This window comes from Micromesistius poutassou (assembly GCF_964030765.1).
Source record: "Micromesistius poutassou genome assembly, chromosome: 17".
Classification (NCBI taxonomy): domain Eukaryota; kingdom Metazoa; phylum Chordata; class Actinopteri; order Gadiformes; family Gadidae; genus Micromesistius; species Micromesistius poutassou.
This window is the reverse complement of record NC_140287.1, coordinates 2,453,407-2,473,208: the sequence shown is the minus strand read 5'-3', so window position 1 is coordinate 2,473,208 and position 19,802 is coordinate 2,453,407. Positions and strand designations below refer to the sequence as shown.

Genomic DNA, 19,802 nt, shown 5'->3' with positions numbered 1-19,802 from the left:
TCAATCAGCACGGAGACATGGGGCTTAAGGTGGAGTTTAATCTAATGTGGCGTACATGTTCCAGTTTTACCATGGGTTATAAGGATCCACTTTACAGGTGTGATAACTAGTGGTGGCATATCAGGAAGATCAAACACACTTGGAAAGGTTGCATTTGTGGTAACACTTTTAACATTGCAATAAACTGACTTAAACCCTACACGTAAAGCTTTGCATTGTAAAATGATTACCATTTTTAAATAAAATAACACTTTATGCACAATATTCTTTGGAAACGATACACAACACAGCTATGGCCTCACTAAATGAAGTAGCAGCTTTGGGGAAATAGGTATATATAAGTATTATAGTATAAAGACAGTGCAAATATCATTTTAGTCTAACCACATCCCAACCTTTTCAGGAGCTTTCTAAAAACTGCATTTTCTGAACACGCTGAAGCAAAGGCAGGTGTACTATATATAATATATATCGTATGTTGTGTACTATATATAATATATATTGTATGTTGTTGTGCTGGCGGAGAACAAACAAATCCACAATTGATATAATAGTGCTCTAGTTCCACACTAATATCGACAAGCTGTGCCACACCAATGATTGAACAGCTTAAATGGGGAGAATAGCACACAAATGGCAGATATTCAACTTTGGCTGTTTAGTCCCATGCTCTGTGAAAGTGCAGGGCAGTGAGTGTACTGGAGCAGATGGCACGTGGAGAACACAGCCCCTCTCCAGGGCTCCAGGGCGTCCTAGTGCTCAGATGACTTCTAGGATAAAGGGAGAGAAGGGCAGAAGTCGTGATTTCAAAGCTCGACAAATACAAACTTCTTATGTAGTTCTGATCCCAGATCTGTTGAGAATTATAGAAGCATGATGGGGAAGCCAATATATTCCTCCACTCGTATCCTGTGGAGGTACTATACTCGCCCCGCAGATTTGTAAAATGTCTGCCTACTTGCAGAGTGGCTGTGGGTAAACAAAGACATGACTATCTTGTTTGAGATTTGGAGAGTCCTGCTTTGTTTTTGCCTGATGTACTGTACAGATGTACTGTACGTGCTATGCCAGCTGATTTCAACCATTCGTTTATCAGCCCCCTCTGCGTTGTAACAACTAGAGCATTGACTCTAAACACCGTGGGCGGGCCTTTAACGCTTCATCAAGTTCTGAACTTCCACCTTTGGGGTGACTAGTCCCATGTCCCTGGTTCAGTGCCATGGTGCTCTGCGGTGGGACTCAGTCCTCTCCTACCTGCTCTCTGGTGGCTCTGGATCTCATCCAGACCGGTGAGCGTTCTGATGGCCCGGCGCTCTTTGAAGGCCACCACGGGGACCATGTCCTCGATCCCGGTCCCTCCCCGCGGGCCCGGCTTCAGCCCGGCCGACTGCCGGGTCCCCTGCCCGGTGTGGCCGTTGTTCACCGGCTCCATGTTCTCCTTCGGTAGGGCTTCAGTTGGAGCGATCCTGGCCGGCGCAGGTTTCTGCCCGGTAACAAGCCAACCAATGGAAAGTTGAATTGTTATACAAGAGGCTGTTACCTGGGGGGAGGGGGGGGGGGGGGGGGCAGAGTTCCTGGTTCTGTAGGAGTAAAGTTCTGCTGGGAGCTCACCGTATCTGCTGCATCGGTTCTCCTCGTTCTCCGCATGATCTCTTCCAGGCGCTGGAAAAAAACAGCAGATCTGGCATTAAAATTTATTTTAAAAATAGCCCAATACCATTTGTGAAGTTCAAGAGATACAAACAACTTGTTGTTTTTCTCCATGTTTTGTCCTACACGCCTTTTGGATGACTGTCATTTATCCATTTATTTCAACCTTTCAACAAGTTTATTTTATCTGCATAGCCCTTCATCAAAGCTACAGTCTCTAAGCACTTCACAGGCCCACAGGTATTTTTTAAGAGCCTTAAAGGCGACATGTTATACCACCAGGTGTGAGTATGATTAGCCGTTACAAGCCGTTTTCATAATCATACTCACACCTGGCGGTATAATATGTCACCTTTTAAAAAAAAAAAAACTCAAATCCTAAAGGAGAAACCTTGAGAAGGTTTGCAGTGCATTAAGTGCCAAATGGGCGGACATATTATTAGCACAAACAAGCAGAAACCATGGAAGCATAAGCTCTTCAAAAATAGAGGTGTAATAAGTCATCTAGCGTCCGTCACCGGACACTTCTCTCTGTTCCACGGTCACGTTTGTTACCTTTCTCCTCTTCTGCCGCTCTGCGTCCTCCTTCTGGGCCAGGTCCTCCCTCTCCCTCTTCACCTGGTCGGCCTTCTCCCTCTCAGCGGCCTGCTCCTCCTCTCTCTGGAGAGGAGTGAGAGGGGGACAACAGGGAGTAAAAGACTCCAGGAATGCAATTTCAACATCGATGAAGGCTCCATTTTGAATCTTGCTCCCCTTCCCATTTACAGAAGTATCAACATAAATGAAGTATTAACATAAATGAAGTGTCAACATAAATTAAGTATCAACATAAATGAAGTGTCAACATAAATGAAGTATCAACATAAATGAAGTGTCAACATAAATGAAGTATCAACATAAATGAAGTATCAAAATAAATGAAGTATAAATGAAGTATCAACATAAATGAAGTATAAATGAAGTATCAACATAAATGTTTCCTTTCAGGTTCAGAAAACAAGAGCGTCCTAGCATGCGGTGTTCATTGGTGTCAGCGTCCGTGAACTGTTTGAACCTCCGGGGACTTCCCGCCTGCTTTACCTTCTTCTGGAGCAGGGCCGCCTCTCTCATGGCCTGAGTGCGCTCCTCCTCCGCACTCCTGTGCTCCTCCTCCTCCCGCCTCCTCTTCTCCTCCACCAGACGCTGGGCCTCCACGTGGAGGCGGGCCTGCTGCTCCTCAGCCTGCTGCCGCAACCGTTCCTCTGCCCGCCGCCGCTCCTCCTGCTCCTCCTGCTCCGCCGTCCGCCGCCGCTCCGCCTCACGCCTGCGGCTGGACGTGCCCGCGACGCCAGAGTTTAGTGACGTTCATTGACGCGTTGGTTCCCTTCACTCCACGGTCATAGCTTATTCCGGGGCCCTGATCCATCTCTCACACACGCGACTACCTACCTTTCCTCCTCCTCCTTCCTCTCCCTCTGCTCCTCTTGCTCCCGCTGCAGACGCGCCTCCTTCCTCCTCTCCCCCAGGAGGCGCTGGGCCTCCTCTCGGCTCGTCGCCCCCGCCCCACCGGCAGGTCTGCTCGCTGCTTCGGGAGGTTTGTGGGCACCAGTAGCAGCAATACTCTGTGGGGCGCCTGGAGAAGGAGAGAGAGAGAGAGAGAGAATGAACACACTGGGGCTGGAGCCCCAGGGAGGGCACCGCCGGCTGGTGAAGCCTCAGTTAATGTTACAAATGTTGTGCAGCGTTTAACGTTATGGTGGTGCACGACGAACATCACACAAGCTGGGTGTGTGTGCCGAATCACCAATCAAGGCTGAGCCAATCAGAAAAGGCAATTGTCTAGAGAACCAAAACATATGCTTGACCTAACAAGACAATGCTAAAAAGGAGATGCCTAAGTCCTCATCCTCATCTTCAAAACCGCTTTCCGGGGTCGGGTCGCGGGGGCAGCAGCTCTAGCAGGGGGCCCCAGACTTTCCTTCCCCGGGCCACATTGACCAGCTCTGACGGGGGGGGGGGGATCCCGAGGAGTTCCCAGGCCAGTGTTGAGATGTAATCTCTCCACCCAGTCCTGGGTGTTCCCCGAGGCCTCCTCCCCATGGAGATGTAGTACCCGGTTTATTTAGTGAGGGTATTTACAAAAGGCAAAGGCTTACCTCTGTCGGGCTCTGTCCTTGATGAAGCTCTCTTAGTTTTGGAATCACCCGAGGAGTCTGAGCAAGGGAGAGATGGGGGGCGACCCTTGGCGGCCCCCGGTGGGGGCTCCTGGGTGGGGATGGCAGGCCGGGCGTTGCCAGGGGAGAGGCTGGGGCCAGACGGCGCTGGGTCATCCAGGGCAGGGTCAGGGGAGGCGGGGACACCTACAGGAAGCTCTTCCTCTGGGACGGAGGGGAGGTCCGGCGGCATTGAAGAGGACTGCCGTCTGATTGGCCGTCTGGGAGTTCTTAAAGAGCAGATGATCAGAGTAAAGTTTTTATTTCCACAGAAGGTATTCACAGAAGTACACTTTTAACGTTTCTTGTTGTAATACTAAGAACTAAATTTGAGCATTTGCATTGCATTTTTGCTTTGTAACGCTTTGTAACACTTGTACTTCTGCACGTCAGTTAGTTTTTTTCCAATGTTTTCCTACCGTTGGGGCGATGGTTTGGTTAAAGCGGGTTGGTTAGCTTTAGTTGGTGCTGCTCTGGCTCTGACAGGTGGGGTTCCTGCATTCGATCGAGTTTTGGAATTCTTGTCCAGCGGGTTCTGCTTCTCTGCTTTGATCTTGAGCAGAAAGCAAACGATTATCAAGACATAACCACAATGTGACTAAGAGGACGTCAAAGCAGCGCTGCATGCAAATGGGTCGATAACGGAAAACCACCATGAAAGCAACCGAAAGGGCCCCTATTCTACTACCATTTTACCAAGTCAGTACAAGCCATTTCGGAATCTATCCACTGGTGACATCCCAAGTGAGAATGTCCACAAAGATGTATAATGGATGGATCCAACTACTCCAGCCTACCCAGATGGTACAGTCCACCAATCTGCCATCTATATTACTATGTGGATGGACACTACCTTGTGATGCCGGATAGATTTTGAAATGTTTTCGAAACGGCCAACCACTCTGAAACCCAGTGTTAAAATAGGGACCCTTAGGTGATAATAACAGGCCAGAATGTGGGCCAGTACCTGTGGCACACTGTGGCTTCTGGGCTTGCTGCTGCCAGGGCTGGGGGGTGCGGTTGGCCTGGTTTGGCGGGCCGGGCCATTCTGGTGAGCCGGCCCGGGCTGCTGCGGTGGTGGTGGTTTGGGGTGGTGAATGGCCTGGTTGTTTTTGGGGGTGGTGTTCATGGAGTGGCATGAAACTGAACGAGGACAAACATGGACAACTGGAGCCAAGTGTGTTTTGTGGGTTTGTGTTGACATTGTTGAGAGAAATGGAGAGAGTTGTGCAAATGAAGGAGAACATGTAACGCGGATGTAGGTCATGAAATGGCGATTACAAAGAGAGGAGGAGAGGACAACGTAGTTAGTCACAAGAGCACAGTTCCCCCAACAGCCTGCCAGTGTTTGGCGTCCCGGTGCTATAAATGTCACAAAGCTAGGAGTGGAACACTAAAATTAACCGGCAGCGATGCACTAGAAGTTTCTGGTTAGCTCGAATGAGGGCATGGTGCTCCACATCGAGCCAGAAGAGGGTAGCTGCATTAACTGTGTCTCGCCAGAGATGGTGAGGTTGTACTACTGGTATGCATTTCATATGCATTTCTAGCCAGTAAGCATTTACACTTTAATTCATTCCTTTAGGTAACCACATCGTAACACGCCTGGGCTGGACTGGTCCTTCCATTCAGGAGGTGAATACCTTCTTGTCCCGAGAGACAAGCAGCACTCCGGCTCCTGGCCAGGTAGGAGCACGTCGGTGTGAGCAGGCGGCTGACCAGGTTCCTCTCCCACGCCGTCAGGGGGGAGCGGTGGCGAGCTGTAGCGTTGTCGGGGTCGGGTGGGTTTGTCCGAGAGCAATGTGCAGCGAAGAGCAAACGGGGGTGAGGCAAGCAAAGGCTTTGGGGTGAGCAACGTCACGCAGAGGCAAAGCTAAGCATAGAGGGGGAGGGTTAAGGAGGAAAGAAAGAACACAAGAGACAGAACCCCCTGGTAGAGCTGCCATCTCACCACTCTTCTTTTGGAGTCTCCCTCGGGAGTTCTGCAGGAGGTTATGCTGGAGTCTCTGGCTCTTCTCCAACGTTTTGCGTACTGCAGATTCATAACGCTCCTTTTTGAATCAAGGGAAAACAAACATGGGTCAGATGATCCAGTTGATCACCTGAGAGACCTGACACAGCCAAACCTCTTCTCTCCTTCCTCTCCTCGCGCCTCTTCTCCTCCTCCCGCCTCCTTTACTATCCCCTCCCCTCCTCCTCTTCTATCTCCTCCTCTCCCCTCCTCCTCTCCTCTGCCATCCCCTCCCCTTCACTCCTCTTCTCTCCTCTCTCCTCCTGTTCTCCCCTACCCTCCTCTCATATCCCATCCTCTCCTCCTCTCCTATTGTCCTCTGCCATCCCATCCCCTCCTCTCCCTTCTCCTCTCCTCTCCTCTCCCTTCTCCGCTCCCATCCTCCTCTTCTATCCTGTCATCTTCCCTCCCCTCCTCTTCTCTCTCCCATCCCCTCCCCTCCTCCCCTCTCCCTTCTCCTCTCCCCATCTCTCCTGCAATCCTCTCCTCTTCCCTCCCCACCCCTCCCCTCCCCTCCAAGCCTCACCCAAACTCACCTTCTCCTCCCTCTGTCTCTGCTTGCGCTTCTCCTCCACGGCAGCACGCCTCCCCTCCTCCTTCACCCTCTGCTCCAGCAGCTTCGTCTTGCGGCTCTCCAGCTGCAGCTCATAGTATCTCCTGGCTCGCTGCTCCCTCTCCAGGCGGCCTAGCTCGCGAGACGCTGTGGGCAGAAAGCAGCCCGCTAGAGTCCCCCGCTCACACGCTGTGACGGGCCTCATGTATTTTTTAAGGAAAAGGAAGCCTGCGTACCTTGGAGCTTCTCCTGCTCCTCTCTCCTCTCTTTGGCCAACCTCAAGCGCTCGTCCACATTCGGCCCGGTCGGTCCTAGAAGGCACAGATGGGTCAACATTCACATATAAGAGTTTACCCCCCACCCCTCACTTTACAAGATGTGCTACCCACTGAGGATTGGCTATCAATAGCTTGAACAGACTATGCCGTCCAACTCGGCTCTCTTGCCACAATAAGCTACCGTGATTATAAGAAGCAAATCCAGCAAATCGAGAGAGAAAGATCTAACCTGCGAGTATTCGGTGACATGATGGGCTGACAGAAGATTTGTTGATGGTTGACGGACTAACCGAGTTGTTCTTTGTCAGGGCATTTGGTTTGGCATTATAGCTTTTCTCTGAAACAAACAAAGAACTTTAATAACATATTGAGAAGACAATAGTTTCTTACCTTGGCATACATATTCCTGAAGCTATGGTTTCATGCATTCAAACCCAGTGTGTGATCAGTCCCGTCCCAAAGGCCACTGGTGCTGGTGACCTCTGACCTATGGTGATGTAGCTCACCTGTGTTCAATCTCCAATCTTACCTGTTACCTTACCTCAGCCTCTCAGATCGATCCTGCTTCTCAGTCTTGTTTAGGGGTCAAGAAGTCTTGTATGTTTATTTCTAGATGTTTGTCTAGACACTTGTCTCATAGTGGAGTGACTTTTAGGGTTTCTAACCAAAACCCCAAAGCTGCCGCCTACACCATTAACTTGTGGTGCTGGCCTGACACCCTCGTGCTGATTGTGCATGATTAAACCTTTAGATGAGATGTTATTTAATTCTGATATCAATGCCCTACTTCACTGAATATCTCCATAGATCATCTTAACCCCAGAGGGAAGAGATAATGTGTTAAGTCAGCTGGTCTGACACACTCTCTCTTACTCTGTTAAGCTCACTGCATGTCAGAGCACAGACCACAATTTCAGATCCCTCACGGCCAAAAAGTAGTAGCCCCATTTTCATACATCTCTTGGGAATATGACTATTATGTCCTATTTTTCTAATATTGTCATTTAGCAAATGCTTTATCCAAAGGTAGATTGCAATGGATTCGTACAGACATGTAATTGATTTCTGGGTGGCATCTTTCTCGAGCGATGGCTGTACTCTGTGGACATTAAGGATCTAATACAGCACCTTTCTTGGAGTCACTCCAAGTTGGCCCTCAGGGGCCAGATGCAAATGAAAGAGCCCTTATAACAGAGGGGGAATGTTCGCAGCACCTGACTGGTGTTCATGGAGATGGGAGGAATAAACACAGAAACACACAGCAAGAGGTTGGAGCCACGAAACAGGAGGGCTGAGCTGGGTTCGTATGCAACGCAGAGGAAGACCACCCTATATGTCTGCATGGTGGAAGGGGGTTAAACAGTGTGAGCCTGGCTCCTGGCCCAGTGTTTGTTATGTAACGAGTACCGAGCCAATCAATGTTTTCCTAGTGGATCCAGGCTTATTCTTTGGACAACAAAACCGGGACGACAATGCTCATCATTACAACCCAGAGGAAGATAAACGCGTCAGTGGGTAAAATCAGGGTTTTATTCTCATGCGTCATCACCCTTGGTCAGGTGACCCTGCAAGAATAATAACAACAATAATAACAACAATAACAACAACAACAACCGGAGCTTGGTTGTAAGCGCGAGGTGCTGACGGTACGGACACCGTGCGGACCCTGAACACAGACTGACATCCTGGTTTTCCTTCCCGGCGATGGAACGGACTGAAGATGGAATTCCACTGACCTGCGTGTGTCTTGGGAGCGTTGGCCTTCCTCTGGCTGTCCACGTAGCGCGACGACAGCGGCCCCTGCGACGGCGGCACCACGCCGGCCTTCTTCTCTATGGCCATGCTAGCAGGCACTGAGCTGGGAATACCAGCGCTCCGACACTTATCCCCCCCCCCCGCTCCCCGCCTCGCCCTCCTGTGCCCCTCCTCCTCCTCCTCCTCCTCCTCTTCGCCCGCTCCTCCTCCCTGTAATGTTTTATAGAGGAGAGCCGCCGGCTCTCTCAGTGTGTGTGTGTGTGTGTGCCGCGCAGCGTCTTGCCTGCAAGCACCGTCTGCTGCCTTCCTGTGTGACTCACAAACCGTTTGGAGAGGGAAGGATGGGGAGGGGACACACACACACACACACACACACACACACACACACAGCTGACCAAAGCGCGACCAGATTGCGTGCTGCTGTCAGGTTGGAGGAGGGGGGAAGGGGGGGTGGGGAGGAACCAGAGCTACGATCCTCAAAATGCTTCTGGGATCTAATAGAACGCTAATAGAATGTTCTGGATGTGGCCGACTGGACCGGGGATTCAGAGTCCTCTCTAAAACGGTTCCATCCCCCTGTGCGCTGCGCTACTTTACTTTCACCACATGAAGCACTGTCACTTTAAGTACCCTACCCCCCACCATCACTGTGTGTGTGCGTGCGTGCGTGCGTGCGTGCGTGCGTGCGTGCGTGCGTGCGTGCGTGCGTGTGTGTGAGAGTGAGTGGTTGTAGCTGTCTCTTTACAGCAGCTGTAAAGATATTGATGCATTGTTATCAGGGCAGAAAGAGAAATATATATACACCCCAAAAAATAGGAGAGCTGTAATGATATATCCTTGTGAATGGTTACCAGGACAACCGTGGTGATGCATGCATTGCCAGGATATTAACCCACTCTGATGCACACGCTGTCCTCAATAGCTCTGGTCTTTTTTCTCATGATGCTGCTTCAATGCACCACAGCTGGTATACAGTATCACCACTAGATGGAGGGCTTTCGTTAGGGGAAAGGTTTCATGAAACATTTCAAGTGCGAAACTGGATGATGAATAACGGGGGCGGCATGTGGCTCAGGAGGTAGAGCGGCTGGTTGGCTGGTAACCGGAACGTTGCTAGTTCGATCCCCGGCTCCTCCTAGCTGAGTGTCGCGGTGTCCTTGAGCGAGACACTTCACCCTAACTGCTCCAGACCAGCTGGCGGTCGCCTTGCGTGGTTGACGTCGGTGTGTGAATGTGTGTATGAACGGGTGAATGTGAGGCAATATTGTGAAGCGCTTTGAGAGGCCACTGGTTAGAAAGGCGCTGTATGAATGCAGTCCATTTACCATAACTGATGAAGAGTTTAGAAACATTTTGTTTACCAAACGTTTGTGTGGTGAAAACTCCCAATCTAGATGCATCATCGCCTTTAATGAAAACAATAAATCAATATAAAATCAGGGACGATTATGTCAAGCCATCCCATAATGCTCCTTACTGAGCTGAACTCACTTTTTGGATGGACTCTCTCACTGTGGATAACGGCCTCTGCTAAATGACCAACGGCTACTTAGTAAATACTGAAGTCCCCTTCAACCTATTTAGTTAAAAAAAAAACAACGTGGCAATTCCATACAAATTTAACAATTGACTTGCATAACTCGATGTAGCACTTGTTCTGTTGTTATTATGTATAGCATTATAACATTGTTGCCAATTGAAGTAGCTTCCACTCATGGAGCATTTGATTGAAAAACAAACCCATGCTACTCACGGTTCCTACAGCTGCTCCCGTAGCACTCCATCAGCTTAGAGGGCCAGGGCCCCATCGCACACACAATACCATTTTTGTGATAATGAAAGAACTAGTCAGGGGTCAGTGACGAAATAATTTAAACTAACCCTAGCCATTTTTGGTTCCAAGAACGTTCTAGTTACATAAGCCTTTGGTTCCAGTAACGTTCCTTTTGGTTAGGTTTTGGTTGCCACTTGGTTGCAGTGGAAAGTTTTTGTTACGGCCTCTAAATGTTAGCCGTTACGGTTACGTTGCTGGTTACGTTAGCTGGTTACATGTTGGTTCTCTCAACGTTGCCCTGACGTTGTAATGTCTGTAGTAGAGACTCGGTAGAGACCGAGTTTGTGGTGCTGGAATATGCTCTTAAGTATACATCTCCTTGTTAACCGATAAGTTATATGGCAAGCTTTTATATTATATTAATATGATATTGCAAAGTGTTGCAGCTGTCCCCACCCTGACCATCCATGACGAAACATGCTATACTAACTTGCTATACATGCTAACTTGCACTATTGTCCCTGCACTGTTTATTTTTGAACGACCACCCCCCACTGCACATACTTCTCTACCATAGCACCTTATGGTCAAGAATCATTCTTTATCAGGCCTATAATCACTTATTTACTAATACACTCTATTTACTAATAAAGTATCTATCTATCTATCTATCTATCTATCTATCTATCTATCTATCTATCTATCTATCTATCTATCTGTCTATCTATCTATCTATCTATCTATCTATCTGTCTATCTATATAAAGGCACTTTGCATACGCTACATGCAAATTTGTAGCCTAAGTGTAAAATATCAATGAAACAGGAACTTTATTGTCATCTCATTATTGTTGGCTCATGATGGCTATGTCAATTTGAAACTGGCAAAACACTGATTACCATGATATTTAGTTTCCAAAGCCAAAATGGCACACACATTAAAACCTGGTCACCCTAGGCCAGTCATTCCCAACCTGTGGGCTGCGAAGGTATTGCAGGTGGGCCGTCAAATCATTTTCAAAATATTATGATATTTGTGTGGAAAAAAAAAATTATATAATTTTTTATTTTTTTTTATTATATAAATTATTATTATTTTTTTTAAAAGCAATAGTTATTTGACAAGATAATAAAATGTTTCAATTCAGTCTCTCTGCTGCTCTCGCCCACTTAAGCACCCCAACACAGTTGTTGTAATTTTGTATCCTTATAATTGTTCAATTGTTGCTTTCGCTAGTTTCCTCCAGGTTAGGCTTGATTAGGTGGTGATTGACGTGTGTGTGTGTGTGTGTGTGTGTGTGTGTGTGTGTGTGTGTGTGTGTCAGCAAGACAACATCACACAACAGGGCAAACCTTCCCATTGAGCTCTGTTGTCAGGTTTATTTTGCCCTTGTGTCTGTCTGTCCACTCATAGCCTTAAAGAGATATAACATAAAATTCTGCTGTAGTTCCTACTTAATGAGATTAAACATAAAATTCTGCTGTAGTTCCTACTTAATGAGATGAAACATAAAATTCTGCTGTAGTTCCTACTTAATGAAATGAAACATACAATTCTGCTGTAGTTCCTATGAGAAGAAACATACATTTGTGCTGTAGTTCAGTTTAACAACTTCAACAAATGCTTCCTGCACTGTGGAGCTTACTGCATGTTCCCTGTGCTTTCGGTTTTGTCCTGAATGTATTCTGCTGTAGTTCATGAAACATAAAATTGTAGTTCAGTTTAACAACTTTAACAAATGCTCCCTGTACTGTGGAGCTTACTGCATGTTCCCTGTGCTTTCAGTTTTGTCCTGAATGTATTCTGCTGTAGTTCCTATGAGATGAAACATAAAATTGTAATTCAGTTTAAAAACTTCAACAAATGCTCCCTGTACTGTGGAGCTTACTGTATGTTCCCTATGCTTTCAGTTTTGTCCTGAATGTTCCAGATGTCTCATCAAAATTAAAAAGAGTGGTCTGAGAACACATTATTTGGCCTTTTATTCATTTGTATTGTTTATTGGGTCAGAGGGGGGCCGCGGGCATTTTTTAGATTTTCAAGTGGGCCCTGAGTTGGAAAAGGTTGGGAACCCCCTAGGCTAATCACACATTAAACAGCCAGGGCATTGGAATGTCTGGAATTATCCATCTTGAATAGATCTTGAATAGCATTCTCAATGGCTGTCATTGTCACTTAATTAAGCTCTTTCTTCACATTTTTTTTCTCACACTGTTGTTCTTCTATTTATCATCATTGTTCCTAAAGTATACAATTCTGTCAGGCCTTTCATGTTCATTCATGTCCTTTTTTCAACCACCGGCTCTTTCCCTTGACATTTAGTTTTCACCTGACGAAGGCGACCGATGTAATTAAGGCAACCTGGTCTCACAGGAATCCGTGAAATAAGTCGGTCTAGGTCTACGTCCCGTATAGTAGCCTATATTTTTAATTTAGTGTCTTTAATGGTAAGAGACCACACGGGGATGAGCGTCGTTTAAGATGAAATTACAATGCCACAATGACACCTTCAGATATGAGAGAGCCCCATCGTTTTTTGACACTATTGCCTTTTTGGGAGCTCGGTTCCCTCTGGCTCCCACGTAATTCGAACACTGATTTGTGGGCATGTAAAATAAGTGCGGTGTCGGAATGGGGGCATGTCGGACTGGCAGCATGTAACCATAACAACGGCTAATCGTGTAACGGTAACGGTGGTCCCGTTAAAATAATGTTAATCAGCTCAAGCCTAACATTATCCACAATCGTTGTTCTGGAACCAAAGATAATACCGTTAGCATCTCCAACTTGTAGGCCTATTTAATAAGCCTAAATTGTTCTGTGCTGTGTCCTGATTGGCTGAAGAGAAATAGCCACATCGTTGCGTTCTAAAACTGGACCTGGCGATTTGGCCTCATGCGATTCCTTGCAACGGCATCAGCCGCCTTGCGACAACCAGTTCACACTGCTGCAACTTTTCCCCTGCGACGTTCAAAAACAGTCTCATTGCAAGTCGTTGCATCGTGAATCTTTGGTCTGAACTGGGCTAAGAACCAAATGCTAACGTTCTCTATACATTAGATGTTAGATGTGGGAAGAGAGTAAGCTTCTATGATTAGCCAAGTTGAGAAAAACGACAAGCGGCACAGCACAAATGATAAAAGGTTATGTTTCCCTCTTAGACATGACTACAGGGACGGTGGAACAGTCGCTAGCTTACTCACAGGGATTCACTCACTAACTCATAGGCCTACAGTGTAATGTTGAAACGCAATATCACACAGCATTCCACTGCTTTATCACAGCATTGTAACTGCATTGATCAAATCGATACGTCCATGGGTCAATGGATGGTGGAAACGGAGAACCAAGAAGATGCAGTATGGAAATAAAGACGCTGGACATTCTGTTACCACCAGAGGGCGCTGCCCCACCAAACTACTGATAGATACCAGTCTTCTACCCTTACCCTCACCCTTGATATTCTAGGGACATACGGTTTGTTCTAATCATACTAAATAAAATAAAAACATACATATATATATATCAATGTTATATATAAATGTGACAGACATTTTCTGATTAGGAAAGCTAAGGCAGGCTAGGGTCAGAGATACCATTCTATTTGATGAACACCGTCTTAATCAAAAGTGGGAATGCTTAAAGACTCCTCGTTGCAGCTTCTTTTGCAGAATGACTGACATGAACAAACCGATCATAAACTGCACACTAGTCCCAGGGTGACCTCAGGTGGGGCCTCCACTTGTTTGTCTTAGCCACCGGTGAGGCCGTAGACCCGATTCAGCGGGATGACAATGGGCCGTGTCTCTGTTACAGGCTGTGCCGTGAGGACACAGGACACCGCAGTCAGCCAAGCATTGAAGCAGCGCAGTCGCTCGACCAAAGCCCGGGACGGTGACGGCCTACCACCAGACGACAGAGGGCTTGTCGATCTGGGGCCTTCTCGGGATAAGATTGCACGGTCGGTATCGAATCGTGCCGACGTTCTCTGTAGACCGCGCTACGGAAAGGTGTCAGCTGGAAGGCTCGGTTGCAGCCTCATGCATATTCATCGTTTTCCGACTTAATATTCTTTCTAAATACAAACCGGGGCATTAGCAACGTGGGATTTCTGGTCGAACATTTGGGAGGGGGGATGTAATGGTATGAAACGATCAGGTTTCAAATACAAGTAGAGAGATCTGTAATTGGTGTCACATTCCCCAAAGGAAATTTACATTTTCCGATGACCTTATACCTGCAGAGAGGTCTGCAGGTATAACACAGGTATAACACAGGGATAATTAATCAAAGCGACACACAATATACAATTTCCATACTTGTTAATTAATATTTAAAAAATCATACCATATATATATATATATATATATATATATATATATATCTGATGGAACTTCTCCATTTCTGAATGTTCTTGGGTTCTAAGGGAACCCACATTGGACAGTTATGTTAGAGAAGCACATGTGAATAGATTGGATAGTTAAAACTTTTGGAACAAGGCCCTAACCCTAGCCCTAACCTATTCTTAAGAGCCAATGTTGCAATTTAAGGTTTTAAAACCAAGATATAGCTCATGTTCATCGCCACTGTATCTGTGGCATTCGCATGTACATGTTTGGGATGTTAAACAAGGTTGATGGCAGCGATAGCATTAAAATATACCTACCCCAGAAAGGGAATAATGAGAAATCATTTACAAAAGAACTAAAAATAGAATAAGTAATATAAAAGATTGTATAAATATAAACCGTAATACACAGACAGCCATACTAACAAGTTAATGTATATGCTGATTCTGAATCTCAACACCAAACCCTCATGTAATTAAAGGAGGAATCGCTGAGCGGGCCGCGTGGTCACTCATCACCAGGGCTATCACACTGACCCACGGCCCCATGCGGTGAGGCAGAGGGAGGCAGTCGTCAAAAGTGTGGCCTAATAAACCAGTTCAATATCATCTTGTTTACGGAGTGGACGTTAATGTGTAACAGCTAAAAAACGTTATAAACTAAAGAACTTATTATTTTCGGTAGATATTTGGAAACACAATAAACCGTTAGGGTGTTTGTCTCCCAAATGCAAAAAGGTACTGTGTTCGATTCCCTGATGTCCATGATCTACCTGTTGGCATCCTGAGGAGGCAGGACTCCTGCTCGTTCATGACACGTATGCCTCTAGAATGAACTGTCCAAAGTGGCGTTGCATGAAAGCGTCATATTCATCCAACACGTTTAATAACATACACCAACACATAATTGTAGTCTGGAGTGATGACAGCCTGACACGACGGGACAACACACGCGCAGCACAGAGCGAGTCTTCTGAATAATTGAAAGGCTGGTTTCATCGGATACGGGCAACTTAAGACGCAGGTGTACTGCTCCCAGGCCAGCTCCTTGTGTAATTGATGAGGTGATCAATTGGAATTGGGTGTTCAATAGAACTCAATAGAGTCATATTCAAGCAGCGCGGCCGACAAAACCTGGTGGACCAGCGCACAAAAACATACAAATACACACAAAGCAAGTAGAAGCAATAGTGGTCCTCCGTGTTCAGTTCTCTGTCTTTTGTTGTGACGATTCTAGTTTTTATAGTTTAAAAGTTTGTTGAGCAGGGACAAATACATTGTAGATTGTTTCATATAAAATATTAAATAGATGCCATGCATACAGGTTTCTAGTCAAGACTAACTTGCAACCCCTGTCCCTGGTTAGGCCTCTAGTAAAAGTTACACTAAAAGTTACGCAAGCAAAGTTGAACACAATGTGACCCTTGACCCTGGTCCGTTGTGTCAGTACCAGGGGGCTGTCAGTACCAGGGGGATGTCAGTACCAGGGGGATGTGACCACCAGTGTGTCAGTACCAGGGGGCTGTCAGTACCAGGGGGCTGTGACCACCAGTGTGTCAGTACCAGGGGGATGTGACCACCAGTGTGTCAGTACCAGGGGGCTGTGACCACCAGTGTGTCAGTACCAGGGGGCTGTGACCACCAGTGTGTCAGTACCAGGGGGCTGTGACCACCAGTGTGTCAGTACCAGTGTGTCAGTACCAGGGGCTGTGACCACCAGTGTGTCAGTACCAGTGTGTCAGTACCAGTGTGTCAGTACCAGTGTGTCAGTACCAGGGGGCTGTGACCACCAGTGTGTCAGTACCAGTGTGTCAGTACCAGTGTGTCAGTACCAGGGGCTGTGACCACCAGTGTGTCAGTACCAGGGGCTGTGACCACCAGTGTGTCAGTACCAGTGTGTCAGTACCAGGGGGCTGTGACCACCAGTGTGTCAGTACCAGGGGGATGTGACCACCAGTGTGTCAGTACCAGGGGGCTGTCAGTACCAGTGTGTCAGTACCAGTGTGTCAGTACCAGGGGATGTGACCACCAGTGTGTCAGTACCAGTGTGTCAGTACCAGGGGCTGTGACCACCAGTGTGTCAGTACCAGTGTGTCAGTACCAGTGTGTCAGTACCAGTGTGTCAGTACCAGTGTGTCAGTACCAGGGGGCTGTGACCACCAGTGTGTCAGTACCAGTGTGTCAGTACCAGTGTGTCAGTACCAGGGGCTGTGACCACCAGTGTGTCAGTACCAGTGTGTCAGTACCAGGGGGCTGTGACCACCAGTGTGTCAGTACCAGGGGGATGTGACCACCAGTGTGTCAGTACCAGGGGGCTGTCAGTACCAGTGTGTCAGTACCAGTGTGTCAGTACCAGGGGATGTGACCACCAGTGTGTCAGTACCAGGGGGATGTGACCACCAGTGTGTCAGTACCAGTGTGTCAGTACCAGGGGGCTGTCAGTACCAGTGTGTCAGTACCAGGGGGCTGTCAGTACCAGTGTGTCAGTACCAGGGGATGTGACCACCAGTGTGTCAGTACCAGTGTGTCAGTACCAGGGGGCTGTCAGTACCAGTGTGTCAGTACCAGGGGCTGTGACCACCAGTGTGTCAGTACCAGGGGGCTGTGACCATCAATGTGTCAGTACCAGGGGGCTGTCAGTACCAGTGTGTCAGTACCAGTGTGTCAGTACCAGGGGGCTGTCAGTACCAGGGGCTGTGACCACCAGTGTGTCAGTACCAGGGGGCTGTCAGTACCAGTGTGTCAGTACCAGGGGGCTGTGACCACCAGTGTGTCAGTACCAGGGGGCTGTCAGTACCAGGGGGCTGTGACCACCAGTGTGTCAGTACCAGGGGATGTGACCACCAGTGTGTCAGTACCAGTGTGTCAGTACCAGGGGGATGTGACCACCAGTGTGTCAGTACCAGGGGGCTGTCAGTACCAGGGGGATGTGACCACCAGTGTGTCAGTACCAGTGTGTCAGTACCAGTGTGTCAGTACCAGGGGGCTGTCAGTACCAGTGTGTCAGTACCAGGGGGCTGTCAGTACCAGTGTGTCAGTACCAGGGGGCTGTGACCACCAGTGTGTCAGTACCAGGGGGATGTGACCACCAGTGTGTCAGTACCAGTGTGTCAGTACCAGGGGGCTGTCAGTACCAGGGGCTGTGACCACCAGTGTGTCAGTACCAGTGTGTCAGTACCAGGGGGCTGTGACCACCAGTGTGTCAGTACCAGGGGGATGTGACCACCAGTGTGTCAGTACCAGGGCGCTGTCAGTACCAGTGTGTCAGTACCAGGGGGCTGTCAGTACCAGGGGGATGTGACCACCAGTGTGTCGGTACCAGCGGGCTCATTTAGAGCAGGGGCCCATGAATGATTCAGAAGGGAACGTTCTTCCAATGTGGTCGGACCGACGTTTTGTTTATTTGTAATTCTATTCTAACCTGCCAAAGAGCGATTCTTTGTTCAGTGCCCATGGGGTATCCTCGACGACCAGCTTGTCCCCGAATTATACTACATCTTTGGTGGTTGAAGATAGAGGTGTTATGAATGTACCGAGACTAAACTTGATCTAGACCAGGTAGTAGTAGTTATATTTATAACACCAGCACATCATCATCATCAACACTCTTTAATTACTCTTTATCAATTGTATTTAAAATCGCCTTGTTAACTATACTATAACTACTTAACTATTTGATTGAATCACAGTTATTATTCACTAAAATAAACATCATTCATCATCTCCAGTAAACCCTCTTTGAATTTTAGTAAAGAATGTACCACGAATTAAACTCCACACATAAGTTGAATCTTTTGAATGCGTAAACGTAATAATAAACAAGTAAACGTAACGTTTATTCAAAAAGTAACTCCCATGGGCGCTATAGACTGCATGAAGCTTTGTATTAGTATGTATCTTTTTTCCCCCATTGTCTTTGTCTCTGTCAGCAGGTGATCTGGATTGGCAGACTGGTTGTTTGCGGTGACGTCTGTCAGCAGGCCTTTCCTTACAGGCCTAGTTACCAGGCTCAGGTTCGGCCGTCATACACTATTCATCGCAGTATCACATCACTTGCGCCCAACCTCGGACCTGGAAGAACCAAATTCTTCTACTTACGGCGTTATCCCTCGTGGCCTTATTTGTACCTGCTTTGCAAAGATCGAGAAATGGTTATGTGAAATCGTCGACTGTTTATGTAGAAAAGCAGTCGTGTTACTTCTTTCTTCGTTTTTTTTTTACATCTCAAAGGGAGCTGTCGGAGGTGCATCGCGGTGAGGTTGACCCGGAGCGGTTTTCTTGTATGGTATGTACCCGATCGTTTTATTGTGTTGGGTGTTGTTACGAGCAATGTCATGTTGACAATATCATGGTCCATGATAACAGATTCTTTCATGAAAGTTTGTTAATGTTGGTTTTAATTTGTTTGGAAAAACTTTTGAGAAGTTGTCAGGTTTCTCACAATTGTTCAATAATCATGCAAGGTAATAACTATTTAGCTGTTTATATAATAACTTATATAATAACTATTTTGCATGATTATCTTAACTGATTCACGTACGTTTAGCTTTTTAGAGTCTAGCTTTTTTTAATATTTTGACAATAGAGCTTTTGCTGATTCATTGAACAACTTCACACAAATGTGTGTGTTTGTCTGTGTGAATATTCCAAGAAATGTTTTCTGATGTAGGGAATGTTACCTACTTTAAATGGATTTGATCTATCTAACCGCATTAATCCCTTACAAAATGTGGGCCAGTCAGGGGAATTAATCCGGCGTTTGATAATTGAACTGAGTAAACAAATAATTTAAAGTGTTTCATATTCCACAATGGATGTGAAACCCATCCTCCTCTAATTGATGTATTAAGGTCAGCTCATTTAAATAATTCAAACCCTCTATTAGGGTTTAAATGGGAGGGTGTGGTGACTCACAGACACCTGTCGACAGCACTGCCATCCTTTATAAAACGTAACATTAGCAAACTATTATCAACCCTTCAATAATGATGAAATTATATCTAAAGTTAGGCCTTTATTTATAACACTTCGGAAATGCTGAATTGTTATATTATATATATATTGATACTCAACCAAGCCAAAAGTAGTTCTGTAATGACAAGGAAATGGGTTTAAAAACAACGCTTGATTCAATAGATTGAAGTGAATGTGCAGAGCCAACACCAGTGATATGATGTGTTAAAAGGGCCTACATGATGTGACTGTCATCTCTCTAGAGCGAGGAGCCAGCGGTGTGAAACC

General features: G+C 46.8%; 1 protein-coding gene across 1 annotated transcript; it reads right to left on the bottom strand.

Annotated features, from left to right (window-relative positions):
* Window positions 1-558: 558 nt before the first annotated feature.
* On the bottom strand, window positions 559-10,247 carry LOC311361864 (uncharacterized protein; the record flags this gene model as incomplete). The annotated part of the gene is made up of 15 exons (XM_084481672.1): window positions 559-608; window positions 1,255-1,483; window positions 1,612-1,662; window positions 2,206-2,310; window positions 2,731-2,959; window positions 3,079-3,262; window positions 3,786-4,072; window positions 4,262-4,395; window positions 4,810-5,009; window positions 5,486-5,602; window positions 5,794-5,893; window positions 6,390-6,553; window positions 6,643-6,717; window positions 8,421-8,537; window positions 10,193-10,247. 15 exons carry the CDS (start codon window positions 10,245-10,247, stop codon window positions 559-561), a joined length of 2,097 nt encoding a protein of 698 aa, XP_084337798.1.
* Between the last annotated feature and the right edge of the window lie 9,555 nt (window positions 10,248-19,802).